General features: G+C 54.1%; 2 protein-coding genes across 9 annotated transcripts in view; both read right to left on the bottom strand.

Moving 5' to 3' along the window:
- LOC102935871 (TRAF interacting protein) overlaps nucleotides 1–1,617 on the bottom strand; it is a 66,270-nt gene extending 64,653 nt beyond the window's left edge. For 6 of the 7 annotated variants that reach the window (XR_006292518.1, XM_043552316.1, XM_037905952.2 and 3 more), the window contains exons 1-2: nucleotides 1,464–1,615; nucleotides 483–647 (exon numbers count right to left, since the gene is read on the bottom strand). Coding sequence is in view for 6 of the 7 variants with exons in the window: in XM_043552316.1 (XP_043408251.1) it covers nucleotides 483–580 (98 nt within the window). In the remaining variant the exon portion in view is untranslated. Of the gene's footprint in view, nucleotides 1–482; nucleotides 648–1,463 lie in introns of all 7 variants that reach the window. The other variant, XM_037905949.2, reaches the window with a different exon arrangement.
- Nucleotides 1,618–4,892: 3,275 nt separating this feature from the next.
- The window catches only part of CAMKV (CaM kinase like vesicle associated), a 51,513-nt gene continuing 31,425 nt past the window's right edge, over nucleotides 4,893–24,980 (bottom strand). For both annotated transcript variants that reach the window (XM_007052679.4, XM_037905954.2), the window contains exons 3-11: nucleotides 17,713–17,844; nucleotides 16,250–16,324; nucleotides 15,048–15,186; nucleotides 14,423–14,543; nucleotides 12,615–12,690; nucleotides 11,952–12,088; nucleotides 10,716–10,794; nucleotides 10,353–10,440; nucleotides 4,893–7,861 (exon numbers count right to left, since the gene is read on the bottom strand). In XM_007052679.4, coding sequence (XP_007052741.1) covers nucleotides 7,607–7,861; nucleotides 10,353–10,440; nucleotides 10,716–10,794; nucleotides 11,952–12,088; nucleotides 12,615–12,690; nucleotides 14,423–14,543; nucleotides 15,048–15,186; nucleotides 16,250–16,324; nucleotides 17,713–17,844 — 1,102 coding nt within the window. In that variant the 3' untranslated portion in view covers nucleotides 4,893–7,606. The remainder of the gene's footprint in view (nucleotides 7,862–10,352; nucleotides 10,441–10,715; nucleotides 10,795–11,951; nucleotides 12,089–12,614; nucleotides 12,691–14,422; nucleotides 14,544–15,047; nucleotides 15,187–16,249; nucleotides 16,325–17,712; nucleotides 17,845–24,980) is intronic.

Here is a 24,980-nt window from a genome sequence, read left to right as displayed (position 1 = left end):
CTTCAATGCTGATCTGCAGCCCCCCTGCAATTCCAGTGCTCCTAATACACAACTATACAAATGTAGCTCAATGCCAACCCACAGAACCTCTTGTTATTTTAGTTCTCCATCTCTCAGAAACAGAAAAAGCCCAACTTTTAGAAACCTGCACTATGATGATGGCCAACTAACAATCTGTCAACCCACCCCTTCAAAAAGCAAGACGTGTCAGCCAGGCACAAGGTGCATGGTTTTTAATGTCTGTGTTCATCCTTATCCCCCTCAACTATAACATTTGCAAACAGCAGGATTGGAGAAGAGGAGGCTGAAGAGTTCAGAGACTGAAATGCAGAAAGACAAGAGATTATCACAAGAACAAAACACCGGAGGGGCACTTCCTGTTTCGCTAGAGATACTCACATCATCATAAGACATATTAACTCAGCAGTTGAAGGAGATGCATGTTTTTACCACCACCTGTCATGCTGTTCATGTCTACTCACCACTCCTGATGGAAGGTGTGTCCGCAGTGGATAGCTGCCACATCCTTGTGATTGTCAAAGAAATCCGAGCAGATGGTACAGTGGGCACGGATAGGCATCCTCTATTGTTCCGACTGACATCCAAGAGGCTGCCACAGCACAACCAGGGAAGTACCTCTCCTTGGCCTATGCAAGGAGAGATGAACACACCAGCCTCAGCGGGGCTGTCTCCCAAAGCAACACCAACCAGCCTCACAAGCTTGGATCTTTGGCTGGCATAGGGGCCAGGCTGCTATACACAGGGCACAACCTGACATTTAGGATGGCACAGGGGGACCCACTATGAGCTGCAGGCAGGTCAGAGGGATGGCACAGAAGGCACTGTAGGGTATAATATGCAGGGCATGCATGGGATGCTGCTATTCATGGTACTCATGGCCAGGCATGGGTGGTGATTAAGGAGATGTTGCTGTATATGGCACAGGTGTCAAACATACTGTCCCCAGGATACAGCTAGCCCACACGACATGTTTGTGCCCAGCACGATACACCCAGATGGGGCAGAATCTTGACTTTGCCCTAGTGGCTGCAGAGACTTGTCCCACCGGGAGCCACGTGCCCCCCCAGACTGCAGCCAGCCCGGAAGGGCGACGCCACCTCCCAGCGCGAGCCGGGGCCCGAGCCCAGCGTCCCGTCGGGGTCACAGCAGCTGTCACGCTGGAGGCCGCAGCAGGGAACGAGCCGGGGACTCGCGCCGAGCACAGGCTGGAGGCTGCCCGGGTCGGGGCCCGCCTGGCTGGGCGGACGCGCGGGTGTAGGCGGCGGCTCTCTTCGGGACAGGGCGCCGAGGAAACGGCGGGCAGCCCGAGCGGGGCACTCGGGCCAGCTCCCGCCCGGCTTCCCGCTCTGCCCCAGCCATCCCCCGCCCCCTGACGGCGGGGCCCTCGCGGGAGATGGTCTCGGTCCCGGAGCGGGAGGTCGCCCCGGTCCGCATCGCGTTACCAGTTCAAATCTGGTTCATTCCGTGGTGGCTTCCGGCATGAGCCGGAAATGACGCCCCCGGGAAAGGCGCGGGGCCCGCCCCGTCGCACTACGTGGCTGAGGAGGGGGCGGGGCCGGCTTCCTCCAGTTGCTCCCCCGCCTGGCCCCAGCGGGCTCTCTGGGGCGAGGCTAACGGGAGCACGGAGTCTTAGCCCCGCCCCAGCCTGACCGGCCGGAGCTCACAGCTGGGGCGTGGGGCGGGGACCGCACGCTCAGGGGCGCGGTGTGCGCTGTTGTAAGGCCCGCTCATGGGGTGGGGCGTGTGAGTCGGGGCAGGGCCTGCAGACTCAAGGAGCGGGGCCTGGGGGATGAAACAGGGTTTGTCTCTTGTTAGGGGACTGGATGCAGAGTCTCACCTTCCATTAAACAATCCTGTTTCCAGCCCACCACCTGGCAAATGTGGCCTGAGTGTCATTGACACTGCCATGTGTGTCCAGGGCTGCAAAAAGCCCAACACCATAGCTCTGGGAGGTGTGAGCTGCTCCATCCATCTCTGTGGGAGTGTTAAATCTGAAACCTAATGATGGTGATTTGGTTATCCACTCCAACTGTCCCACTGCCAATCGTTATAGCAGGACCATCTAATCATGTGCTCACAAGGACTCCCCTGGCTTTGTGGGCACGTTAAGTCCCAGCTGACCCTTACTCACCCACCAAAATCTCCAGCTACCCTGGCACACCATCCAGCTCTCTTACATTTGTAATGATGTACCATTTGTTTAACAGACGGCTCCTGCTGTAGCATGCCGTCTCAAGCCTTGGGGGCCATTGTCTCCTCAGATGCCAGGAGAACTCAACAAACCATCCTGCTTCCCACAGACCTTCCAATGAAGCATCATGGGGACCAGTGCAAAGGATTCTGGGAAACATCTGAAACATCAGCTTGGGAGTGGCCGATGATTGGATCGCAATCCTCCTTTTTGATCCCATTTCCTTGCCCATTCACAAGGACTGTTGGCCCCATTGCACGATATCAGTGAGGGCTAGGGGATCTGCTCCTCATCCCTGGAGCATGCAGTGGCTATTAGGTGGGGTCCCCTCTCCAGGGCCACATCCTAGCCCAGGGCTGGGGGAAGAACATCTGGGGAGTTGCTGCCATGCCAGACACTCTGGTGCTCTGAGGCTTGCTCCCAGCCGTTTCCCAACCCCTTTTGGAGCAGACTGTGCTGCAGTCTGTGCATAGCAGACAGAGGGGGTGCTGTGCCCGCTCACAGGACAGCAGAGATCAGATGAGCTGGATTTTAGAGGCGGGGGGGGGGGAATCCCCAAGACTCGGTGATTAACCTCCTCTTAGCTGCACTTCTACCTACCCCACCCCTTGTTCCTTCCAGCCCCCAGAGCATCTGTGCCCCACCCACTCTTCCCCCAGCTCAGCTCTGAGGCACAGAGGCATGCATGGCAGCTGGCTGGGGGATCTGCTCCTGGCAGCAGCCTGGTGTGTGAACTGGCCCCTAAAAGGGCAGAGCTCATCGGCAGGGCAGACAAAGAGACAGAGCAGGTATGGCTGGTGCTTTCTCGGTTTGTCCTCAGAAGGTCTTTATTTGCCAGTGGTACAGTGCAGCGATCACACAGGAGCTTCTGGGTGGTCGTAGTGGAAATAAAAGTTTCATAGACAGAACTCAACCCTACAAACATGCAGCTGCAAATCAAGGACAAGGGGAAAGTAAAGCCGGAGTGGTGGGATCATAGCCCAGAAAGCCGCAGGCTGGGAGGGCCCTGGGGCAGGCAGCTGTGGAGAACGCCCCACTGATGGCAGGTCAACCCTGCAGGCCCGTCACAGTGGGACTCAGGCTTCCTTCCTGTGTTTAGTTTGGGGCCAGGGGAAGGGGACACAGGGGGCTGATGGGCCAGGCCTGACCCTGGGGGTACCTGAGGGGCTCTGGTCAAGTGAGCATAGCTCACAGGACTCTCATCTGGACTGCTCTCCCCTACCCTCCAAAGAACTGATAGCCAGTGCTGCAAGCACCTAGGAACAGGCAGGCAAATGCCTTCAAAAGACTACTTCTAGGCCTTTGAACTAAAGCATGGGGTGGGGTTGTTCAGGCTCCCACAGTTATGACCACATGGTGGAGTGGCATCTAACCAGCACCCAATGGCTCATTCACTAGAGCACTAGATAAGGCTGCACCCTAAACTGGGGCAGGGTGGGACAGATCCTGATCCAAGCTCTAGACTGTGCATTCCACCAGAATGCAAGATTTCTGGAGCACTCTATAGCCCAGGGCCGGGCAAACTTTTTGGCCCGAGGGCCACATCGGGGTTGCAAAATGGTATGGAGGGCCAGGTAGGGAAGGCTGTGCCTCCATAAACAGACTGGCGACTGGCCCCTGCCCCCTATCTGCCCCCTCCCACTTCCTGCCCCCCTCAGAACTCCCAAGCCATCCAACCCCTCTGCTCCTTGTCCCCTGACTGCCCCCTCCAGGGACCCCCCCACCCCTAACCGCCACCTCCGGGTCCCAACCCCCTATCCAACGCCCCCGTTCCCTGTCCCCTGACTGCCCTGACCCTTATCCACACCCCCGCATCCTGACAGGCCCCCTGGGACCCCTGACCCATCCAACCCCTCCCCTTGTCCCCTGGCCACCCCCTCCTGGGACCCCTGTCCCTAACTACCCCCCCAGGACCCCACCCCCTATCCAACCCCCCCGCTCCCGGTCTCCTGACTGCCCCCCCCAACTGCCCCCCGTCCCCTGACTGCCCCCTGGGACCTCCTGCCCCTTATCCAACCTCCCTCCCCCTGACCCCTTACCATGCCGCTCAGAGCGGCAGGACAGGCTTATTGGAAAGCCTGGGAGATGGGTGGGGGACAGAGGACAGCAGGGGAGGGGCCAAGGACTAGCCTCCCCGGCCGGGAGCTCAGGGGCCAGGCAGGACAGCTGTAGTTTGCCCACCTCTGCTATAGCCCCTATAAGGTTTCACATTGGAAACTCTAGAACCTCAACAGGATGGTGGCAATCTAGATCACTTATTGGCAAGCATGTGATGTGATCTAGGACAGGACCTTCACAAGCTGGATGCCTGAGATGCCCTAGAGCTGTCAGGAGCTCTCCTCTAGGATGATCTAGAACCTTCACAAGTGCAGAGTGCTCTAGAACATTTATCTGTAAAACACATTTTTGCCAATGGGCAATGACTCAGGAAACAAGAAAAATCTTCTCTTGTGCTAGAGTAGGATCCCAGACTCTGCTTACCAGCAGCTAAAACCAATCCCTTTCCACCGCCATATGCCCAAACAGCCCAGCACAAAGCAAGCCCAGAGCAAGTCTCCTTGGGCAGGGCTGGCTCCGTGGGGTGGGCACTATAATGGGCCTGGAGACCAGAGTGGACCATGTGCTCCCCAAGAGGACAAAGCCCCTTGCTGCTACAGTTCTGCACAGGGCCAGCCTTATAGGGTGGGCGCTGTGGGTGAAGGGCAGGGGGCGCCGTGGGAAAGAGACAAGGAGTGGGGCAGGACTGGGGTGCAAGGCCACGGAAGGGAGCTCAGGGCAATGGAGGAGGAGCGCAATCAGGGGTGGGAGCAGAAGAGTGGCTCAATGAGCCACGTGCCAAACATCTTATCGCCTTGGATCCACTCTGTTCCAGAAGCCACATTCGCATCAGGCTATCCTGATTGAACCTTATTGTCCAATCAGTGCTCATCCCCACCCTAAAATGGTAAAATGTGCACTGCTAGCTGCTGATCCAGGGGTGATGGGGGGCTGGGGGAGACAGCAGGGCTCAGGGAGGATGGGTTAGGGGCCAGAGGAGGCAGCAGGGACCAGGGCACCATTTTCCCTAAGGCCAGCCCTAGTTCTGCAAACTGTCAGTTCAGGGTCGGGGCAAGGGAACACAACTCTGCAAGGGGCCACTGTCCAGCGCTACAGTCAGGAAAGCCCCGCTCGGACTGGATGGGCCCAGGCCTCAGCCTCCACAGTACGGAACCTCTATGTGCCCCAGGTTAAGCCTCTGGGAGGAAACAAGACTACACAGTGCTGAACAGGGCACACGTGGGTCACTATGTATGCACATCCACACAACGAGAGTATATACACCACTCCCACCCCCAGAGCCTCCATAAACACATCCAGCAGGGGCTGAATCTCACACGGCCAAAGCCGGGACCAGAGCTGTGCCATGTAAGTCTCACACACACACCATACTGCTCCCATAGACATGCTGTGTGCTGTCACACGTGGGTTGCAAACACCACAATCAGCCTGGACAATGGCAAAGCTGTTCTTGTAGAAAGAGGCATAGGACAGTGCTTTGGCGATGAGTCAACCCCCAACCCCTCCCTGCTCCCCCTTGTTCCGCAGGCCAACCCAGAGCTCCTGCACGCCTTTGGATCAGCACACACAGGGATTGGGGGCCAGCTTTCAGCAGGGCTGCGGTTCTAGTCCCTGGCCATGCGGAGTTTGTGATGGCCACTGGACAGCTACAGAGGCACCTCTTGTGAGGGGTCTGCAGCCCCTTGGACATTCCCAGCAGCCCCCTTGTTCCTCCCAGGGCTGCTCCAGCAGTGGCCCTGATGCACAAATGCTGGGCTCCTCCACACATTGAGCCACCACAGGCATCCCTGGTGCCCACAGCCTGGCAGCAGGACCATTGTTGTCAGTGACACCAGTGAGCCTGCGGAGGCAGCAGTGAGACCAAAAGTGTCATGCTGGGAGGATGCCACTGTGAGTGAGTGGAGTCTGGTCTGTATCTGCAGTGGCTTCAGGCTCTAAAGCAGCGGAGCAGAGTGTAGGGATGATGTGTCTCACCCCCACGTGGATCCAGCCACTTCTGGAGCCTGCTGTGGATGCAGATTAGGGAGATACAGGACATCCCCAGTGCTTGCTGGCCAGGGTGAGGCAGCGCTGGTGCTCAGGCGTCTCCCTCATCCAAGGGGAGGAAGGCAGGTCTGCAGTCCATGGGGCCAGATGCCACCATTACAGCAGGGAGGAGGGACACCCAGGCCACTTGCTCTCTGCACATCACCCAAAGCTCCAAGCAAGCTCGGTGAAGGTAGTGAAGGACTGGAATGGGTTATCTAGGGAGGTGGTGGAATATCCATCCTTAGAGGTTTTTAAGGTCTGTCTTGACAAAACCCTGGCTGTGAAGATTTAGTTGGGGCTGGTCCTGCTTTGAGCAGGGGGTTGGACTAGATAACCTCCTGAGGTCTCTTCCAACTCTAATCTTCTATGATCCTATGATTCAACAGGAACCTGTGGGCATGAGGGGGGAGTCCCATTGGTGCCAGCAATTGCATGGGAAGCTTTATCTGGGATCTAAGTGCAGCATCCCTGTCCTAGGCCACTTGAATCTCAAGCCCTCCCTGCCTCCTTGTCACCCCACCCCTCCAGCCAGCTCAGCTCAGCTGCTGCTCTCCAGACTGGTGCTCAAATCCTTCCCTAAATGGCTCGGGATTGCCCCTCTCCCCACTCCCAGGGTGAATGCACCCAATAAACGCACACTTGTTCGCCCATGGATACACATATGGACACACCCACCCACCCAGAGACCCATACACACACACCAATGTATAATCACAGACACCCAGACACGCACTAATTCATATGGACACCCACACAAACACCCCATGTCTGGAGACACATACACTGCAATGGACACACAGCACATACATGCAGCTGTATGTAAATGTACACATACACAAGTGCTGGGTATGGACACAATTGGATCTGTGCCCAGGCTCCCAATTGGATCTGGAACTCAGGAGGGTGGTTGTGTTTGATCCTGATGTGCTGGCTTCCTCTCGCTTGGCCCAGCGATGGGGGATCAGGTGGGTCAGTGCGTGGGCAGACTCAGAGAGCAGCCTCCAGTGAGGAAAGGAAACCAACAAAGCCACCAAAGGAGACAGAGAAAAGAAAAGCAAAGGGAGAGAGAGAAAACTCCATGCAAGGGGCTCTGCTTCTGCCTCTGTCTGTCCAACTGGGCCTATGGGGTCGCTCCAGGCTCAGGAACATAGAAAATAGAAGCTCTGTGCAGCGGCCCAGCTGGGGGTAGACAGAGTCAGACAGACAGACACATAGCAGGGACAGACAGAGAGCCAGGGAGGTTTGGATACCATGCCAACGACTATGTACAATGAGAGATCCAGTGCTTCCCCACCCCGTCCCTCCTGTTCAGCCGGTCTCCTCGGTCCAGGCCTCGGGGGTGGCACTGGGGGCAGTGGCTTCTTCTCCATTACACGTAGTTGGGGCTCCCGCTGTTGGGGCAGTGCTGTCAGGTGTGGCGGTGGCCGCAGGCTGCGTGGCAGTGGCGGGGGCTGGCAAGGTGGCACTGTCCAGCATGGCGGCAGCTGGCAGGGTCGGCTTTGCCGGCTCAGCCTGCTCGGGTGCACGGAGCCGCTTCATAAGCGTGGTCACTCGCACGGCTTTCTGTGGGGAGGGGAGGAATCCCATCGGTCACTACGGCATGGGTGGTCTTTCACCATTGCTGATTGGCCCTCTGCCCCCACACTGAGCTCCCACCTCCTCCTCCATCCTGCCCACTGCTCCGTGCCCCTCTGTCTGCCCCAGCCTTCCCAGCCCTGCAGCTCCCCAAACAAGTGCAGCGTGCAGGGGCAAGAGCCAGGCTGTATGACCAGTTACTCAGGGGATGGATACACCATGAGTGCTCCAGTGGTACAGCTGCATCACTGCCACTGAGTGCCCTAGTGTAGACAAAAAGAAAAGGAGTACTTGTGACACCTTAGAGACTAACAAATGTTTAATAGATTTCCACTCCATACGGCTAAATTCAGTGCCTTGCATAATGACAGGTTTCAGAGTAGCAGCCGTGTTAGTCTGTATTCGCAAAAAGAAAAGGAGTACTTGTGGCACCTTAGAAACAAATTTGTTAGTCTCTAAGGTGCCACAAATACTCCTTTTCTTTTTGCGAATACAGACTAACACGGCTGCTACTCTGAAACTTAGTGTAGACACTTCCTCCATTGATGGAAAGGGTTCTCCCCTTGCTGCAGGGAACCTGCCTCCCCAGGCAGTGGGTAGCGAGGTTAATGGAAGGGTCTACGCCGGGGGTTGGGTAGGCTTAGCTACAGCCCTTGGGGGTGAATTTTTTCACACCTCTGAGCACTGCTACATTTTAAGTGTAGACCAGGTCTCAAAGGGAACAGACATTATGGGGATGCTGCAGTTACCCCAGAATTATATGGTGTCATACTGCCTGCTTGCCTTGGGTTGTATACAGCCGTCCATCACCACAGTACCGGGGCTCCAACCATGCAAATCAATAGCAACAGTGAAGCCCTTAGTGGACTTTGTGGAGCCTCCTTTTGGGGTCAACGCTCTGCTTGGGGAGCTGCCCTAGGGTGAGCTGGCCCTTTAAGGAGGCTAGGGCTCAGCTGGGCCAAACCTGGCTTGCCCTCCCAGGTGGAGGAGAGGTACAGGCCTGTGGTCCAGGCAGACTGGAGAAGATCCCCAGGACAGCAGCCCTGGCCGGCCAGGGGTGAGTGGGAGCATAAGGAGAGGTTCTGAGATGGACACAGGGTAGTTTGGACTAAGGGGGCTGACAGCCCAGTTGTTAGGGCTCTGGATACCCTCAGCAGGGGGTGTGCACAGATTCTCCCTAGGCTGCCGCCCTGTGTATGTGGGGAGGGGGGGGTGCAGTGACCCCTGCTGTTAAGGGAACAATGGACAGACTCTGATTACCCCAAAAGGGGTTTCAGACTTCTCCAGAGGGTTAGGTCACTGCAATGATGGGCCAGCACTGGGAGTCAGTGACTGACTGAAACTCTAGGGAAACTGAGGCAGTGTCCAATGCTGGCTATGGCAGGACCTTGTTATCGGAGAGTTTGTGTGAGACAGGGATCTCAAACTCAAATCACCACAAGGGCCACATGAGGACTAGTACATTGGCCTGAGGGCCGCACCACTGACACCCCTCCCGCCGCTGCCCCCGGCCCCGCCACCACTCTACCCCTTCCATAAGGCCTCGCTCCTGCCCCGCCTCTTCCCACCCCTTTCCTGCCCCCATTCCAACCCCTTCCCCAAAGTCCCCACCCCAGCTCCGCCCCCTCCCTGCCCCTATTCCAACCCCTTCCCCAAATCCCCGCCTCTTCTCCACCTCCTCCCCTGAGTGTGTGGGTCCCCGCTCCTCCCCCCTCCCTCCTGGAAAGTGCTAAGTGCCGCCAAACAGCTGTTTGGTGGTGGGAAGCGCCCGGAGGTAGGCAGAGGAGTTGGGACGCAGAGTGCTGGGGGGGGTGGGGGGGAGGCAGTGGGGGAGGGGAGCTTGGTGGCCGCAGGAAATAACTCTGCGGGCCGCATGTTTGAGACCCCTGATGTGAGACCTGAGCATTACAAAGCCAGGAAATACAGAGTGAATGTTAAACAAGAAAGAAACCCAGTGGCAACTGGGTCTGGAAACGCCCAGTTCAAGCCCCCTCTGAGCATATTAATCCTCTGCCTTCCTCTGGGGCCCTTCACCTGATGGATCCCTTCCTGGCAGCTCCCCAGACAGCTGCAGCAGAGGGGCTGGAGCCGCAGCGGGAGCAGCTTTGCCTGCTGACAGGCTGGTTTCCTAGCCCTGCCTGAGAGTGGGACACCAGAGACCTCTCTGTCTCAGTACTCACCTGGCCCTCCTGTCTTCTCTGCACCCGTCACTGCGAGATCCTCCCTCCACACCACACCCTGTGGTCCAGAGCAGGACTGAGACCCAGGGTAGGTTCAGTGACTGGCCCAGGGAGTCGGTGGCTCAGCTGGGAACTGACTGCTGATCTGTGCAATCCCAGGCCAGTTCCCTACCCCCAGGTTACCCTTCCTACCCTGACTGTGGAGAACACGGTGCAGGGGGAGGCTGAGATCTCCTCTCTGCTCTGCTCAGGGCTCCCCATGGGTGGAAGCACCTGAGCATGGGGCGAGAGCTATGTACCTTCCACTTCGCTCTGGCAAAGTTCTTCTCAATTTGAGCGCAGACGCCATCCTTGATGTTCTTATCGGAGGCAGCATTGCCAGAAATCCTGGAAGCAGAAACACACGTCAATGACCAGCTGCCCTCCCAGCCCCATGCACCCGCACTCTGCTTCCCCCCTCAAGCCAGGGGGCCCGTGGGGCGCTCCACCCACCCAGCCCCCACCACCTCCAGCCTGCACCCAGCTCTTCCCCTGGCACCAGTAAGTGGAGCTGGGGTCTCATGTCCCTCCCAACTCTCACGATACTAGTCAGTGTCCCCTCCATCCCTCCAGGGTCCTCCTGCCAGAAGGCCCCTCGCCTGGAGTCACCAGCGCTGCCTTACCACTCATGGGAGATGGCTTCTTCAGCTGTGATCCTCTGGTCCTGGTCCACCTCCATCAGACGGGTCACCAGCTCCTTAGCTGCAGAGACAGCAAGTGGGAAGAAGGCGTTTAGTGCTCAGGCCGGCCATGTGCTGGGGCACGGCTCGAAAGGGGATGGTGGCGGGTAGTGGACGCTCAAGCTCCCTGTTCTCATCCGCAGAGGAGCTGGGGCTGGCGGGGAATGGAGAGGAACGAAGGAGCCCAAAGCCCTCTGTGGCAGGGGGCTCTACGACCGGTCACCAGGAAAGGTCTGTGCAGGGCAGGGAGCATGCACCCGCCACGGCTGGTCACTGCTTTCCCCAGGGACCAGGCTTGCACAGGCTGCTCAGACAGCTCTTATCTGACTCCTCTCCCACAGGGCAGCCTGGGATGGGGACTGGGCCTTCACTCCTGGAGCAGGCCCCATCCCGCTGTGCCCTGCCTCCCACCTCCCACTCCAGGGACAGCACTCCCTGGACAGTCACTAACCCCCACGGAACTGGCTGAGGAGGGGGAGGGGATGGTGTCCCCATAGAACAGGACTGGCAGGGGCGGTATGAGGATGCAGTTAGGACCCCGTAGAAGAGGGCTGGCCAGGAAGAGGACGGGATTGGGGTCCCACAGAACAGGACTGGCTGGGGTGGGATGATGATAGGGTTGCAGTCCCTGTAGAACAGGGCTGGCGGGGGCAGGACGCAGACGTGGTTGGGGTCCCACAGAACAGCACTGGTGGGGGTGTGGAATGAGGATGGCGTTAGGGTCCCATATAACAGGGCTGACGGGGGCGGGATGAGGATGGGGTTGGCTGGCGTCCCACAGAAGAGGACTGGTGGGGGAGGCTTACGAGGATGGGGTTAGGATCCTGTAGAAGAGCACTGGTGGGGGTGGGATGAGGATGGGTTGCAATTCTGTAGAACAGGGCAGGGTCGGGGGGGAGTGGAGGTGACGAGGACTGGGTTGGGGTTGCCATAGAGCAGGACTGGCAGGAACTGTTGTTTTCCTCTCTCCCACTGAGTGGTCTCTCAAGGGAGGGTAGGAGTGTATGGGGTCCCTGCAGCGGGGGCTCTGCAGGCTCTGCGTGGGGGTGAATCTCGCCTACATGGGCTCCTCTGTTCTATTGGCTCTCAGGGCTGGGTTTGCAAGTGGGACTCTGAGCGAGCATCACGCTGGTTCTGGACCCAGATGCCCAGCAGTGCCCCCAGGCGAGCGAGCCTCACCCGCCTGGGAGATCTCGTCCCAGTAAGGCGGGTCAAATTCATAGTCGCCGGCCAGGATCTTGCGGAAGAGATTCTTATCATGGTTCTCGTAGTCGTCCTCTTCCACCTCCTCATAAAAGGGTGGGTTCCCCGACAACCTGCGTGGGGCGAGAACGTCGGGGCGGTGAGCATGCCTGGCCTGGCCCAGCACTCACTACACCTTGTCCACTTCCCCCATCACTGCCCCTTGGTCTCCGGCCCCCTTCCCTGGGGCCCCTCCAGCTCCCCTCCCTGGGGTCTGGGGACCCTTGGTCTCTGGTCCCCTCGCTCTCTGGCCCCCTTCCCCGGGCCCCTTTGGTCTCCGGCCCTCTTCCCTGGGGTCCAGGCCCGGGCCCTGGTTGTTGGCTCACTCTCTCAGCTAGTTTCCTGGATGTGGTCTCTGGCTGTCACCCCTGCACCATGTCCTTGACTCTACAGCCCAGTCCATCGTCCCTGTCCCCCTAATATCAGCTTCCTGGCCCAGCCTCTGGCTCCACCCCATACTCATCTCTCCAACTACCATCTCCTCCACAAGCCTATCTTCTGCTCCCTGGCCCAGTCTCTGGCTAGCCCCATCCTCAGCTAGCCTGCAAGCCAGGCTCAGAACTCCAGGACCCCAGTCTGTGTTCCCCTCCCCATACTTACAAGATGTACATGATGACACCGATAGCCCAGCAGTCCACAGGCCGTCCATACCGCTGGCGTCCCACCACCTCCGGAGCTGCAACGGCCCAACAGCAAGGTGAGCCCCACACCCAGGCAGTGGCAGGAGCTCCGTCTCGGGCTCTCCACAGGCCCTGGTGCCCTGTGTAGAGCTGCCGGCGGGTGCCCAGCCCATTACACACAGCAGCCCCCACCTTGGACGTTCCCATGTCAGCAGTGGTGCAAGGGCCAGTCAGGATCTGGCTAGCTAGGGCTACTTCTCATTTACCTGCTCCCTTCCTCCTGCCATTTTGGGCCTCACCTTGTGCATGTCTGCACTGCAGCTGGCAGCGAGCCTTCTGGCCCTGGAAGATTCTCTCTGGCCGCGAGGCTGTGCCTGGACTCCCCCTCTGTGGGCTAGCATGGACACTCAGCCTCAGCTCCCGGTTCCCCTGCCATCACCTCTCTTGGTGACCCATGTTTCTCCCTTCTCACCAGGGCATTTCCAAGCTGTTTGACTCTCTGCCTACATTGTGACCTCCCCAGCAAAAGACCGGCTGCCTCAGCAGGCCTGCCTCACTCCTCTCCCCAAGCTGGTACACAGTATAACTGCCATGGTGATGTTACCGCCTGGCCCTTGTGAAGCAAACCCATTGATTCTTGAGGGAAAAGCACCACAGAGAGGAAAAGAACCTACACACAAGCTACTAAGCTTACCAGCGGTCCCCCAGCTCCAGCATGGGCTCGGGCAGGTGAGTGGCCCTTCGAACGCCATCATGGGATTTTCTTGTGCTTCCCAGTTCATAACACCCTTTGCTCAGAACACGCCCACAGTGGTGTGGGGCCTCAGTGAGCCAAAGTCCTTCCAGCCCTAGCTAAGGATCAGAGTCTGCCATAGACCAGCGGTCCTGCCTGTTAGTGGCATCAGGAGGAAGGCTCTGGGTCCAGTGTAACTCAGGCTATTTAACCAAAAATCCTCCTGTGTCTCTTGGTCCCTGGAGAATCCGGTGTGAGCCTCTATCCTGGTGGGGGAAGCTCTCTGGAGGTGTTACAACCTGAGTGAATTCACCTGATCACCCCCAGTGCTCTTAGCTCCTGGAGGGCTCTGGCCTTGCTCTTCTTTGTGGGCAACCACCCGCTTTCTGAGCGGACATCAGTGCTCCCGGGTTACTGTGCCCACGCTCTCTGCAGGCTGTGGGAACCTCTTCCCTCGATGACAGGGAGCTCAGATCTTTGCAGGGAGAAAGCCCCTGCCAGTGGCATGCCCAGGAGGACCCTGTGTGTATGTGACTTCTCCCCTGGAGGAGGGCAAAGGGGCCGGAACAGCTGCAGAGGGTACAGGATGGCGTGTGAAAGGAGGCCCGGCTGGAGCAATCCTGGGCTGAGCACGCTGGTAGGAGGGTTGTGGAGAAGGAAGGGGGCAGGCAGGTGAGGAAGAGCTCAGGAGAATGTGCATGGATCCCATCTGGCCACCTCTTCCAGGTCAGAAATTCTGCCCTTGGGTGGGAGAAGCAAAAGGATGGAAGGGACCTCAGCCCTCATGCTTCAGGGCACAAGCCAGCCTTTAACTATTCCTGAGCCCCTGGAAGGGGCTCTGGGGCGGCCCCTGGGCTGGGGATGGGGGGGTGGCATGGGGAGGACCAGCCTAGATTACTGAGCCCCCGGAGCAGGCTCTGGGGGCAGCTTCTCACTCTGTGACACACCCTTGGTTTTTGAGCAGAAATATTTCATTTTTGTGCCCTCTCTTGCCTAGTCTGTCCCTTGCTGCCCCTTGCCAAATGCCCCCCGATGCCCACCTCGCTGTTTCTTACCTAGATACTCTGGGGTGCCACAGGGCTCCTTGATGAGGCCGTTCTCTAGCTTTGCCAGGTGGAAGTCACTTATTACGATCTTGGAGTTCTTCAGGCGGTTGTAATACACTAGGTTCTCCAGCTGCAGGTCCCCATGCCGAAAGAAAGGCAGGAGTGGAAGGAGAGAGCACAACCCAGCCCAGGGATGGGCACACTGCTGTGTGTGCGTTTGGGGTGGGGGTGTTTGTGCCTCATGCCCACCAGGGCCTGATAATGCTCCCTGGGCACCAAGGTGCATCTCACCCAGGGCTCTGTGGATCAGCCAGCACCCCATCCTGCCCCAGGGGAGAATGGCTCAGAGAAGAGGCCATTTGCCATATAGAGATGCTACACTGCTGAGCACACCAGGCCAGGGAGCCACGAACCAGCCTGCAGCAGGGAGCCAGGCTATGGGGCTGAGCAGCATCTACTGGGGAGCACAGTGAGGTGCCCCCCCAGAGCCCCGTCCCCTGGAGAGGAATGAGAGTGGGGAGCCACATTAGAGCTCAATTGCTTGTGATGGCTGGGGGCTGCGAGGGCAGATGGGGCGTGCAGGTAACAGACTGTCCCGGGGCATGCAGGCCAGTGGGGCAGCTGGCCGACTGACCTTGAGGTTCCTGTGCACAATCTTGAGTGAATGCAGGTAGGCGACGGCCTCCAGCACTTGTCGGATGACATTGCTGGTGTCCCGTTCAGAGTAATAACCCTGATCCAGGATCCAGTCGAACACCTCCCGGCCTGTGGCCCTGCAGTGGGGGGACAAAGCCCACGCCTGAGAGAGCAGCAGGGTCAGGCCTTTGCCCTGAGGGGCAGGCCTTGTACCCAACTCTTCCCAAGCTATGGCTGGAGCACTCCAAGACTCACATGAGCACCCCAGATACTGCAGGGTCTCAGAACCCTCCCCATCCAACAACAGCAGCTGCCCCAGGCTGCAGAGGCAGCTGGGTCCTTGGCTTGGTTAGGAAAGGCAGGAAGCATGGCAAGGGAAGAGGAGCTGTCCAGGGGTCCAGCCCAGCCAGAAGCAGGACACAGCGTGCGTCTCATCAGAGTGCTGGATCTTAGAGCTGCAGGTAATGCTATGGAGCAGCCCCTGCATTTCTGTGTGCTCAGCTGAACCCCCCAGGCCCCTGCTGTCAAGAGTTTCAGTGAAGTTGGCCAAGCCACGCCTACCCAAGAAGCACGCTCACAGCAGGGGCTTGAGCATTCCTGACAGCTCCGCACAGCAGGCTGCAGCTGAATCTGGTGAGGAACATGAATCAGCCTCCACAGAATCACCACAGATCCCCTGACCTTCCCAGCATGGTTCTTTCTCCTGTATTGCTCGTGTGATAAAGAAGGGTCCCAGACCTGTGTTAATTGAGAGCTCCAGCCCTCTGTACATGGAGATCAACAAGCCCTGTGCTGCCAGCCACAAGCTGTCCTGGCTGTGGCGCATGGCCAGTCCTCGGCTCAGAGCTGAGCTGCAATTCTAAGCAGGAGCTGCCTCTAGACTGACCTGCTAATGAGTGCAGCATCTGGCCATGGGGCAAGAGCAGTCCCAGGAGGGGAGCCAGGCCAGCTTTGTGGGGCAGATCTGCATGGAAACAGAGCCTCCCAGAAGGAAAAAGGGGCTTCTGGGAATTACCCAGGGGGCGTCTGGTGTGACTGCCCCAGACACGTATCTGGGGAGCAGCAGTGGAGGGATTACAGCCATAGCAAGCTCCCTCTGGGACCCCAAAGCCAGGGTCTCTCTGGGGAGGGGCAGGGGCCCTGTCAGAGCCGGCTGGGGCCAATCTCACAGCTGCCGGGTACCAGGCAGCACTGACTTACAGTTCCAGGAAGATGAAGTACTCTTTGCGGGTGACATACACGTCCACCAGCTGCAGGATGTTAGGGTGCTTCACCCTGGGAGCACAGAGTGAGAGAACATGGGGTTAGCGGATTCTGCCCAGCGCGGCACCACGTCCCTGGGGTACTTGTCTGTGCCAGGACACAGAGACTCTGCCCCCTGCTCTGCTCCCACTAGGGCAGGGCAGGCACTGGAGGCTCTTGTGGGAGCCATGCAGGTCAGAGGGGAGAGAAGACTGGGGAGCCCAAGCCGCGGGAGAGCTGGGTACAACACAGTGGACAGGGCAGGGAGAACGCCGAGCACCATACAGGCTGGGCAAGATCCCTCACTCAGTTGTGGCCAGCTTCCTCTGCCAGCTGCTCAGCACCTTTCCTCTGGCTCCTCCCCCAGTCCCTCAGGGTCTCCCATTGGAGGAGGGGCAGGAGCTGGAGGCACAGAGGCTGCCTGATTGGTTGAGAGGGAGGGTGAAACCAACTGGCCCCACCCACCCAGCAGCAGGACGGAGACTGGTGGGTGGGGGCCAGGGATCCCGCCGCAGCCCCAAACTCTGCCAGGACTCCCTGGTGCCCCCACCTCTGAGTCAGGCTGGCCTGGGGGCTGGACCAGCTGGACTCTGCCTCGGACTGGCTGGAGGTCTAGGCCAGACCTTCCCCTCTGTGCCCACCTTAACCCAACCTGGAGCCTGGCACCAGGCCTGGCCATGCCTGCTGGGGAGCTGGGGCTGGGCAACATGCACTGCACGTTCAGTAGAAGGGGGCATGGGGATGAAGCCAACTGCCAGCACCCAAGGGAGGGAGCACTGGTTTCACCTGGCCACATGGGCAGGGGCAACTCAGGCTACCCTCTGTGTCTAGCCTCATCTCCCCCTATAACACACACCCTGTCTCCCCTCTCAGTCCCTGCTATATTGCCTGCAGTGGGGGAGGCAAAGAGTACCCACTGACTGTCAAAGGGTACTGTGGGCATGTCCCAAGAAGAAAGGGCTCTTCTATAAGTTGGCACTGGTCACGCACAGAGGTCAGCTTGTGAGCAAGATGTAGTGCTAGGTCAGCTTGGCCCAAGGGACCAGAGGCACAACAAAAGGAGCCGTGGGGCTGCCCTACCAGCCCTCCCAGCATCGAAGCAGGCGACGCTGGGGGCCCACAGATGGACAAGTGCAGTTACATGTAGAAGAGGCCTGTTGTCAGCAGGAATGCCCTGAGCAGGGGGCCCGTTAGAAGGAGACTGGGTTAGCAGAGCCTGATCAGGTTGTGTCATTGCTTCAGCAGACGTAGCTCCCACTGGTACATTTGTCCCCCTCCATTGGCTGGTCCGCAGAAGAGGATAAGAGTCTATTACAGCTGCTAGCTAACAGAGTTACTCCTGTAGTATACGCAGTGACTCATGCCGTTAATGCTGGGAGCTTCACACCCAAGCCCCAGGATGGGAAGGTACAGTGACTCACATTTTGAGGATGATAATCTCATTCTTGGCCGCCTTCCGCACCTTCCGTCCGTCTCTCTTCAGGAACTTCTTGCACGTGTAGAGCTTTCCTGTCGTCTTCTCTTTGGCCCGGAATATTTCACAGAATTCCTCCCTGGGGAACGAATCAGCATGGGCCCTGTTAGGACTGTCCCAGGTTGCCCCATGTCGGGCTAGTGCTGGCAAGAAGCCCTGTGTGTTACCTTCTGGGAGGGAGGTGCAAGGATCTGCTTCCCTAACTGCTGCCTTGGTGCCCAGATCATGCTGTCAGAGCACAGATCAGTGTGGTGGCAATGCATCGAACTAGTGTCAAAGAACTGTCTGTGTGCCACCAGCTACCCAACCAATGCTGCGAGGGGCATACACTACAGGACGCGAGGCAGGTGGGAGGCTGAACTCCTTGGGGGGAAGAGTTAAGGTTGCTTGGGTGCCACCTCCATGTTGCACCTGCGGTTGTCGTGGCTTTCGGCAGCACACTCACTCCGCCGCGGTGGGAGGAACCTCCCTGCACTTGAGGAAATTCCAGCACCAGACAGAATTGCTACAATGTGAAAGTGAGGCTGTGACTTCTCCCTCCAGCACAGGAGCCCCGACCTGGGCTCAGGCTCCCATAGGACACCGCCTCTCTTATAGGGAAGGAACTCTGGGCCTTAGTCCTGCTTCTCCAGGCTTTGCCATCACCTTCTGGCCAGGAGGGCTTTTTTTACAGCTGAAACTCACATGCTACATTGGAAGTGCTGTCTCCCTTGCACCCCTGGAAAGCCAGCTAAGTGCAGCAAGGAAATGGGTGTCTAATGCCATGAACTCCCTCCTCTGCTTGGAATGGACTCTGCCTAGTATCATGCTTGCAGCACACCCACCACTACTCCCAGGACTGACTGCTCCAGCTCTACCCACTCCCAGGACTCAACCAGGCCTTAGCACCAAAAGAGAGCAAACCTAAGAAATCAGATTCCAGCCATCTAGCACCTGTCCACTGCCTGGGAACATTAGCTAGGCATGGACCCAAAGCCGGCAGCACAGAGCTACATGAACTAATATTGACACCAATCAATGCAAGCTCCATCTCCAACACCCATGACCTTGCCAGTGATGAATCCCCTGATCTAGCCTGCATCTCCAAGGCTGGATGATGCCAGGAGCCCCGTGCTAGCCAGTGGCAGATTAATGATTTTGCTGCCCCTAGGCCCTGAAATAATTGCCGCGCCCGGCCCCTTATGAACTTGTTTTAGTTTTTTTACAAATTCATTCGAACTAAAATGAATCTAAATATCATTAAAATAATTGAACATTTACAAGTTTTATTATAAATAAAATTACAAGTACAGCGGACCCCCGCTTGAACGTGCGTCTGTATAGCGCAATATCACTTATAGCGCAGGACCGCGCATGGATCCAAAACCCTGCATTCAAGCAGGAGTCCGGCGTATATCAAATATTTATTTTGTGTAGATACAATAAAAGAAATATAAGTATGTGAGTAGTAAGTACTTACATTTGTTTACACCTACACCTTTGAGCGACAAACTTATTAATTAATTCTGTGTAATCCAGAGAAGTTGTTAGATCCTTTTCAATTGTCAGGAGAGAAAGGGAGTTTAATTTTTCTTCACTGAGATTAGCCCTCACATAGTTTTTCACCCTTTTTAATGCCGAAAATGATTGTTCCGCTGAACAGTTTGTAGCAGGTGTGCAAATGAACATTCGGAAGGCAATATCAATATTTGGATATACTGAATGAATGTTTCGATTTCGAAGAAGGCTGCAATATCTTAAAATTGACTTCTTTTCATTTTCAGGAATTTTGACACCTTCCAAATACGATCGAAAATGTAGACATTCATTCACGAATGATTCTTCTAAATCTCCTTGGTAGCATAGCTGTAATTTTTTAGCGTGAACGGTTATATCTGTTAAAAGAAAAGGAGTACTTGTGGCACCTTAGAGACTAACCAATTTATTTGAGCATAAGCTTTCGTGAGCTACAGCTCACTTCATCGGATGCATACTGTGGAAAATACAGAAGATGTTTGTTTTTATACACACAAATCATGAAAAAATGGGCGTTTATCACTACAAAAGTTTTTCTCTCCCCCACCCTGCTCTCCTGTTGGTAATAGCTTATGTAAAGTGATCACTCTCCTTACAATGTGTATGATAATCAAGGGGGGCCATTTCCAGCACAAATCCAGGTTTTCTCCCCCCCCAACGCCCCCCCCCCCCAAACAAACCCACTCTCCTGTTGGTAATAGCTTATCTAAAGTGATCACTCTCCTTACAATGTGTATGATAATCAAGGTGGGCCATTTCCAGCACAAATCCAGGTTTTCTTCCCCCCTTCCCCCCCACCCCCCCACAAACCCACTCTCCTGTTATATCTGTTGTTGAAGTATTGGTAACATTACAGAGAAACTGAAATCTGCCATAAATTTCTTGATATGCATTACTTCTGTGTTTTAATTCGGCGCATACAAGGTCTAGTATTGTTAAAAAGGTATCTACTTTAAATTTATCTCTACCACACATTTCCACTTCACCTTCGCGTGTCTCATCAGATTGAAGTTTACGCTTTCTTTTTCGCCTTGTGTCAAATTTGTAGTCTTCAGTTTCAGATTTTTCTTTGGCTTTCTCTTCGTACATATCAAACAAGTCCCATATAGAGTATCCTATTCGTGAGTTGTAGAGTTCTACAACTTCTGTATATCAATATTAACATTTTGCAGCTTTTGGCTAGTTATATGAAATTGATCCAAGAGTGAGCTCCAAAATATAGCCATAAAAGCTGCCTCAAGTCGATCGAGTTTTTGCTGAAGGACTGCAGCTTCATTACATGTAACAGGTAGCATCTTCCTTTATTGTATTTAAGGCTTTAATTAATAGCATTCCAGTTTTCACTCAAATTATGACAAGCTTCCACTCGAGATGACCATCGAGTCTCAGGAAGTCTTTTTATTACTTTACTGCCTGGCTTCAAATTAGATAGTAAAATCTCCCACTGGTGATTAGAGGCAGAAAAAAATGAATAAAGATGTTGGACAGTTGAGAAAAATGAACATGCTTCTTGACAACTTTCTGCTGCACATACTCCAACCAGATTTAAAGAATGCACAGAGCAAGGCACATACACAGCATAAGGATTTATAGTCTTTATTCTTGCTTGCAACCCGCTATATATACCAGACATGTTAGTGGCATTGTCATACGACTGGCCACGGCAGTTGCGATATCTAATCCATAACAATTCACAGTTGAAAGTACAGCATCAGCTAACTGTTCTGATTTGTGGCCAGTATTTAGTAAAAAACAAAGAAACCTCTCTACTGGTACGTCATCATCGTTTACATATCTCAGTATAAAAGCCAATTGATCAACATGAGATATGTCGGGAGTTGAGTCAATGCTTATCGAGAAATATTTGGCTTCTTTTACTTCTTTAATAATATTTGAGATCACATTTGAAGCCATCGATTTTTATAAATTCATTACATATATAGGATGAAAGATAAGATACGTTACCTCGACCTTCATTTCCATAACATGCAATGCGATTTGCTAAAAATGGATCAAATTCTGTGACAAGCTCAAGGGCCATCATGTAATTGCCGTTATAAGGTGATCCAAATTTTTCCATCTTACCGCTAAATGCAAGTCCTCTGCTTGAAAGTTTCTTTACCTCTGCTACAATCCTCTTCATTATATTTCGCCAATAAATAATTTCTTCTTCCATTTGAAATTTTAAATTCGTATAAATTCTTCCAGATACCTTGCCTCTCTTCACCATTGTCATTACACACATTTTATGTTCAGTCGAATTTTCATGTTCACGTAGTTGAGCTGATATGTTTTTCCAGTCATGGTATCCACTCGTCGCCAGACTAGAGATCCCTCCGAATAATCGACATGGGGCACGACTCCTTTGCTCTCCAAATATACAAGATATTGCTGTGGCTTTACTTCACCGTTTAAAAGATGTTGTTCAAACACATTATTTGTTAGAACATGCATTTTATCAGTATATTGTCTTTTTGAGTTAGTAAAATCACTATCGATATTTTGTTTAATATCATGGGTTGATAAATACTCAATTTTAGCATCATTCAATGTCCACTGGGCCAGGTCATCACCTAGGGTAGATATTTCAATGTCAGATTGAATTTCTGATTGACGTGATTCGCAAATCTCTGCAGTATTGTCAAAGATATCCAGATCAACATGATTCCCGGTCGTCTCTGATATGCTCGTATTTGGAGCATTTTCTTCAACACTAACCGCAGCCAGAATTTCTTCATTAGTTTCAATATGTACTTTAATCACATCAATATTTTCAATATCAACACCAATATTTTCACTTTTTACTTCACTACTACTTTCAACTATTTTTTCTGTCTCACTGTCAGCTCTAACTGGTACAACAAAGGAATCTATTTTGTGCATTTTTGCTATCATTTCATTTTCCCTTTCTTTCTTTTGTATAGCATTTTTTTGGAACTGCGAATCGCTTAATTTCTTCCTTCCAGTCATATTATTAATGTTTAGGATTCTCACAAGTATGTTTACTAAATGGTGTCGCGCCATCATGGGTGGTATCAATACGCGCTATGATTGGTAGAATTGCAGCGTCACTGAGGCTGCGATTACAAAAATGCTGCTATTATAAATTTCCCGCCCCTGCAAATTTGCCACCCTGGGCCTGGCTTTGTCGGCCTAGGCGATAATATGCCGCTGGTCCTAGCCCACCTAACCCCTCAGGATAGATCACACCCTTGCATTCACACCCTTTAATCTTTTTACAAAGGAAGCCTTTTAAGGTATCATTTGAAAACTCATAATTTGCTGGGCAGTACTGTCCTGGTAAAATATGTGTGGCAACATTGTATGTGAAGTTATAACATTCTACTGTTTGGTTTTGTCAGGGGTGAAAGTAACTTAAACGACTTACTGGTACTCCGGAGTCCTGAGCAGGGGGGCGTGGCCTTGACCAGAAGAGGCATGGCCTCAACCAGAAGAGGCGGAGCCTTTAATACCCTGGCCCTTTAAATCAAGATTTAAAGGCCCCAGGGCTCTGGCTGTGGCTGGGGGATCCAGGCCCTTTAAAGCGCCGCCTGAGCCCTTGCTGCCAGAGCCCCTGGGGAGCCCCGGACCCTTTAAAGCACCAGCCTGGGGAAGCCAGTCTGGTCCGGTATGGCATAGTGGCTCTTGCCGGTACGCCATACCATACCATACTGGCTTACTTTCACCTCTGGGTTTTGTTAACACAGGTTCCAATCCCTACAGCCCTGCCCCAAGAGAAGTCAGCAAACAGGCCTGAACTAAACAAAGGAATGTGTGCTCTGCTTAATTTGCATTGAACCAGTAAACAGAGTTATCAAGCAGGAAGGTAAGACAAAGAAGTTCAAACAGGTACAAAAACCAACAGGGAAAATCCTTCCACATCAAGTCTTTGGCTCCTGATTTTCAGCTGGAAATGTTTTTCAAGAAGGGGACTGAAACCATAAGGAGGGACAAACACTCCTTTCCCATCACATTCTCTACACCAGAAGAGACAAAGGAAGCAGGCTTTGGACTCTGGGGAGGAGTCCTGACCTGAGAGTTTGGTCAGTAAGACTTCTAGAGCATGTGCTAAGAAACTTTGCTTGAATCTATGATAGTTTGTTAAATTAGGCATTAGTAAATGTCTTATCTTTATTTTTCTTGCAACCATTTCTGACTTTTATGATTCATTACTTGTACTCGCTTAAAATCTCTCTCTTTGTAGTTAATAACCTTGTTTTACTGTTTTATCTAATCCAGTGTGTTTAAATCAGGGTGTCTGAATAACTATTTGAGATAATAAGATGGCATATTAATCCCTTAAAGGAATAATAAACTTAAAATATTTGTACTGTCCAGGAAAGGGTGGGGCGGTACAAGACATACATTTCTGGGGGAAACCTGGGGCTTGGGGTATGTTGGAGTCACTCTGCAGTATAACCCGGGATGGTAAGAGCTGGAGTATAACCCAAGTGTGGCTGGTGGGCTGCAGTTATATACAGACACTCAGGGTATGTCACCTGCACACCCACAGGATACTCGGTACATCACAGACCCAGACAGGACAAGAAGGCAAACAGCACTGCATTCATCTCCTCTGCAAACATCAAATCCAAGAAAGGGTGCCTCAGATAAGACAAAGTCACTCAAATTCATTAATCTAACAATAGAAGCAAGAGCCAAAGCTAACACAGATGTTATGCTCATTTACAGACCAAAGATGAAATGGTTCACGAAGGAACTCACTGACAACGATGGTTATCTTGGGAGATTTCAACATTCAGGTCAAAAAGGCTGCAAAGACACCCCCCCACCCCGCAAACTCCTGTCCTCATCTCTGGTGAACTCACCCAGCTGGGCACAGCCTGGACCTGCTCTTTGGTCTAGATATCAATATTAGACATGACAACCCAGCCACTGCCTTGGGCAGACCATCAGCTCATTAAGGCAGTGAACAGTGCTCTTCCAGGACCCAGCATCAGAAAGACTCATGGACTCTGCCAAGTTCAGCAGGACTCCACAGGACAAGGAGTCCAGGACGTAGTGACTCATCGTCATTCTACACTTGCCTCGGCCATTGGCCCCAAGTGGGCCCTTGCTCCCCATCACCCACACAGGTCTCCGTGGTTTTGACACCCTGAACTGGATGAAGAGAGAGAGAGAGTGAGAGAGAGTCAGAAACTTGAGCGCCAATAGCAGAAAACAAAGGCTGATACAGGCAGGATGAAACAGAATGAATTCCTCCATGCCTATGCTAAGGCTTTATTAATCACTAGGAGAACCTTCCTATCAGCCTGCACTGAAATGACCAGCTAGATCCTGTCCCAAGGAGTTACCTGCGTGGTAGATCGCTTCATCAGTCCTGAGGCCACACCCTGCATCTGAGCCAAGCCCCAAGTGCTGGGAAGAATTATCATCCTATGGCGCTGAAAAGATCGTGTGCATTCAGGGAGGTTTCTCACACACCCTAGATCCGCTCTGTCTGTACCAGCCAAAGAAGAACCCACTTACGTTCCTGGAGCTCAGTGCAGTTGCTCCTCACAAAGTACTGGACACCGTAAAGGAGTCTGGACCCAAGACTCTGACTCACCCCTTTTCTGGCTGGTGGCAGACAGCTTGGAGCAATGGGTGCTGCTCCTGCCAGGACTATCCAACACCTCCATCAGAGGAGGAATCTTCCCTCCCTCCTTCCGAGCTGCAATAGTGCTACCAACACTGAAG

Source organism: Chelonia mydas, chromosome 7 (genome assembly GCF_015237465.2).
Source record: "Chelonia mydas isolate rCheMyd1 chromosome 7, rCheMyd1.pri.v2, whole genome shotgun sequence".
Taxonomy (NCBI): Eukaryota; Metazoa; Chordata; order Testudines; family Cheloniidae; genus Chelonia; species Chelonia mydas.
This window is presented reverse-complemented; position numbering and strand designations above follow the sequence as displayed.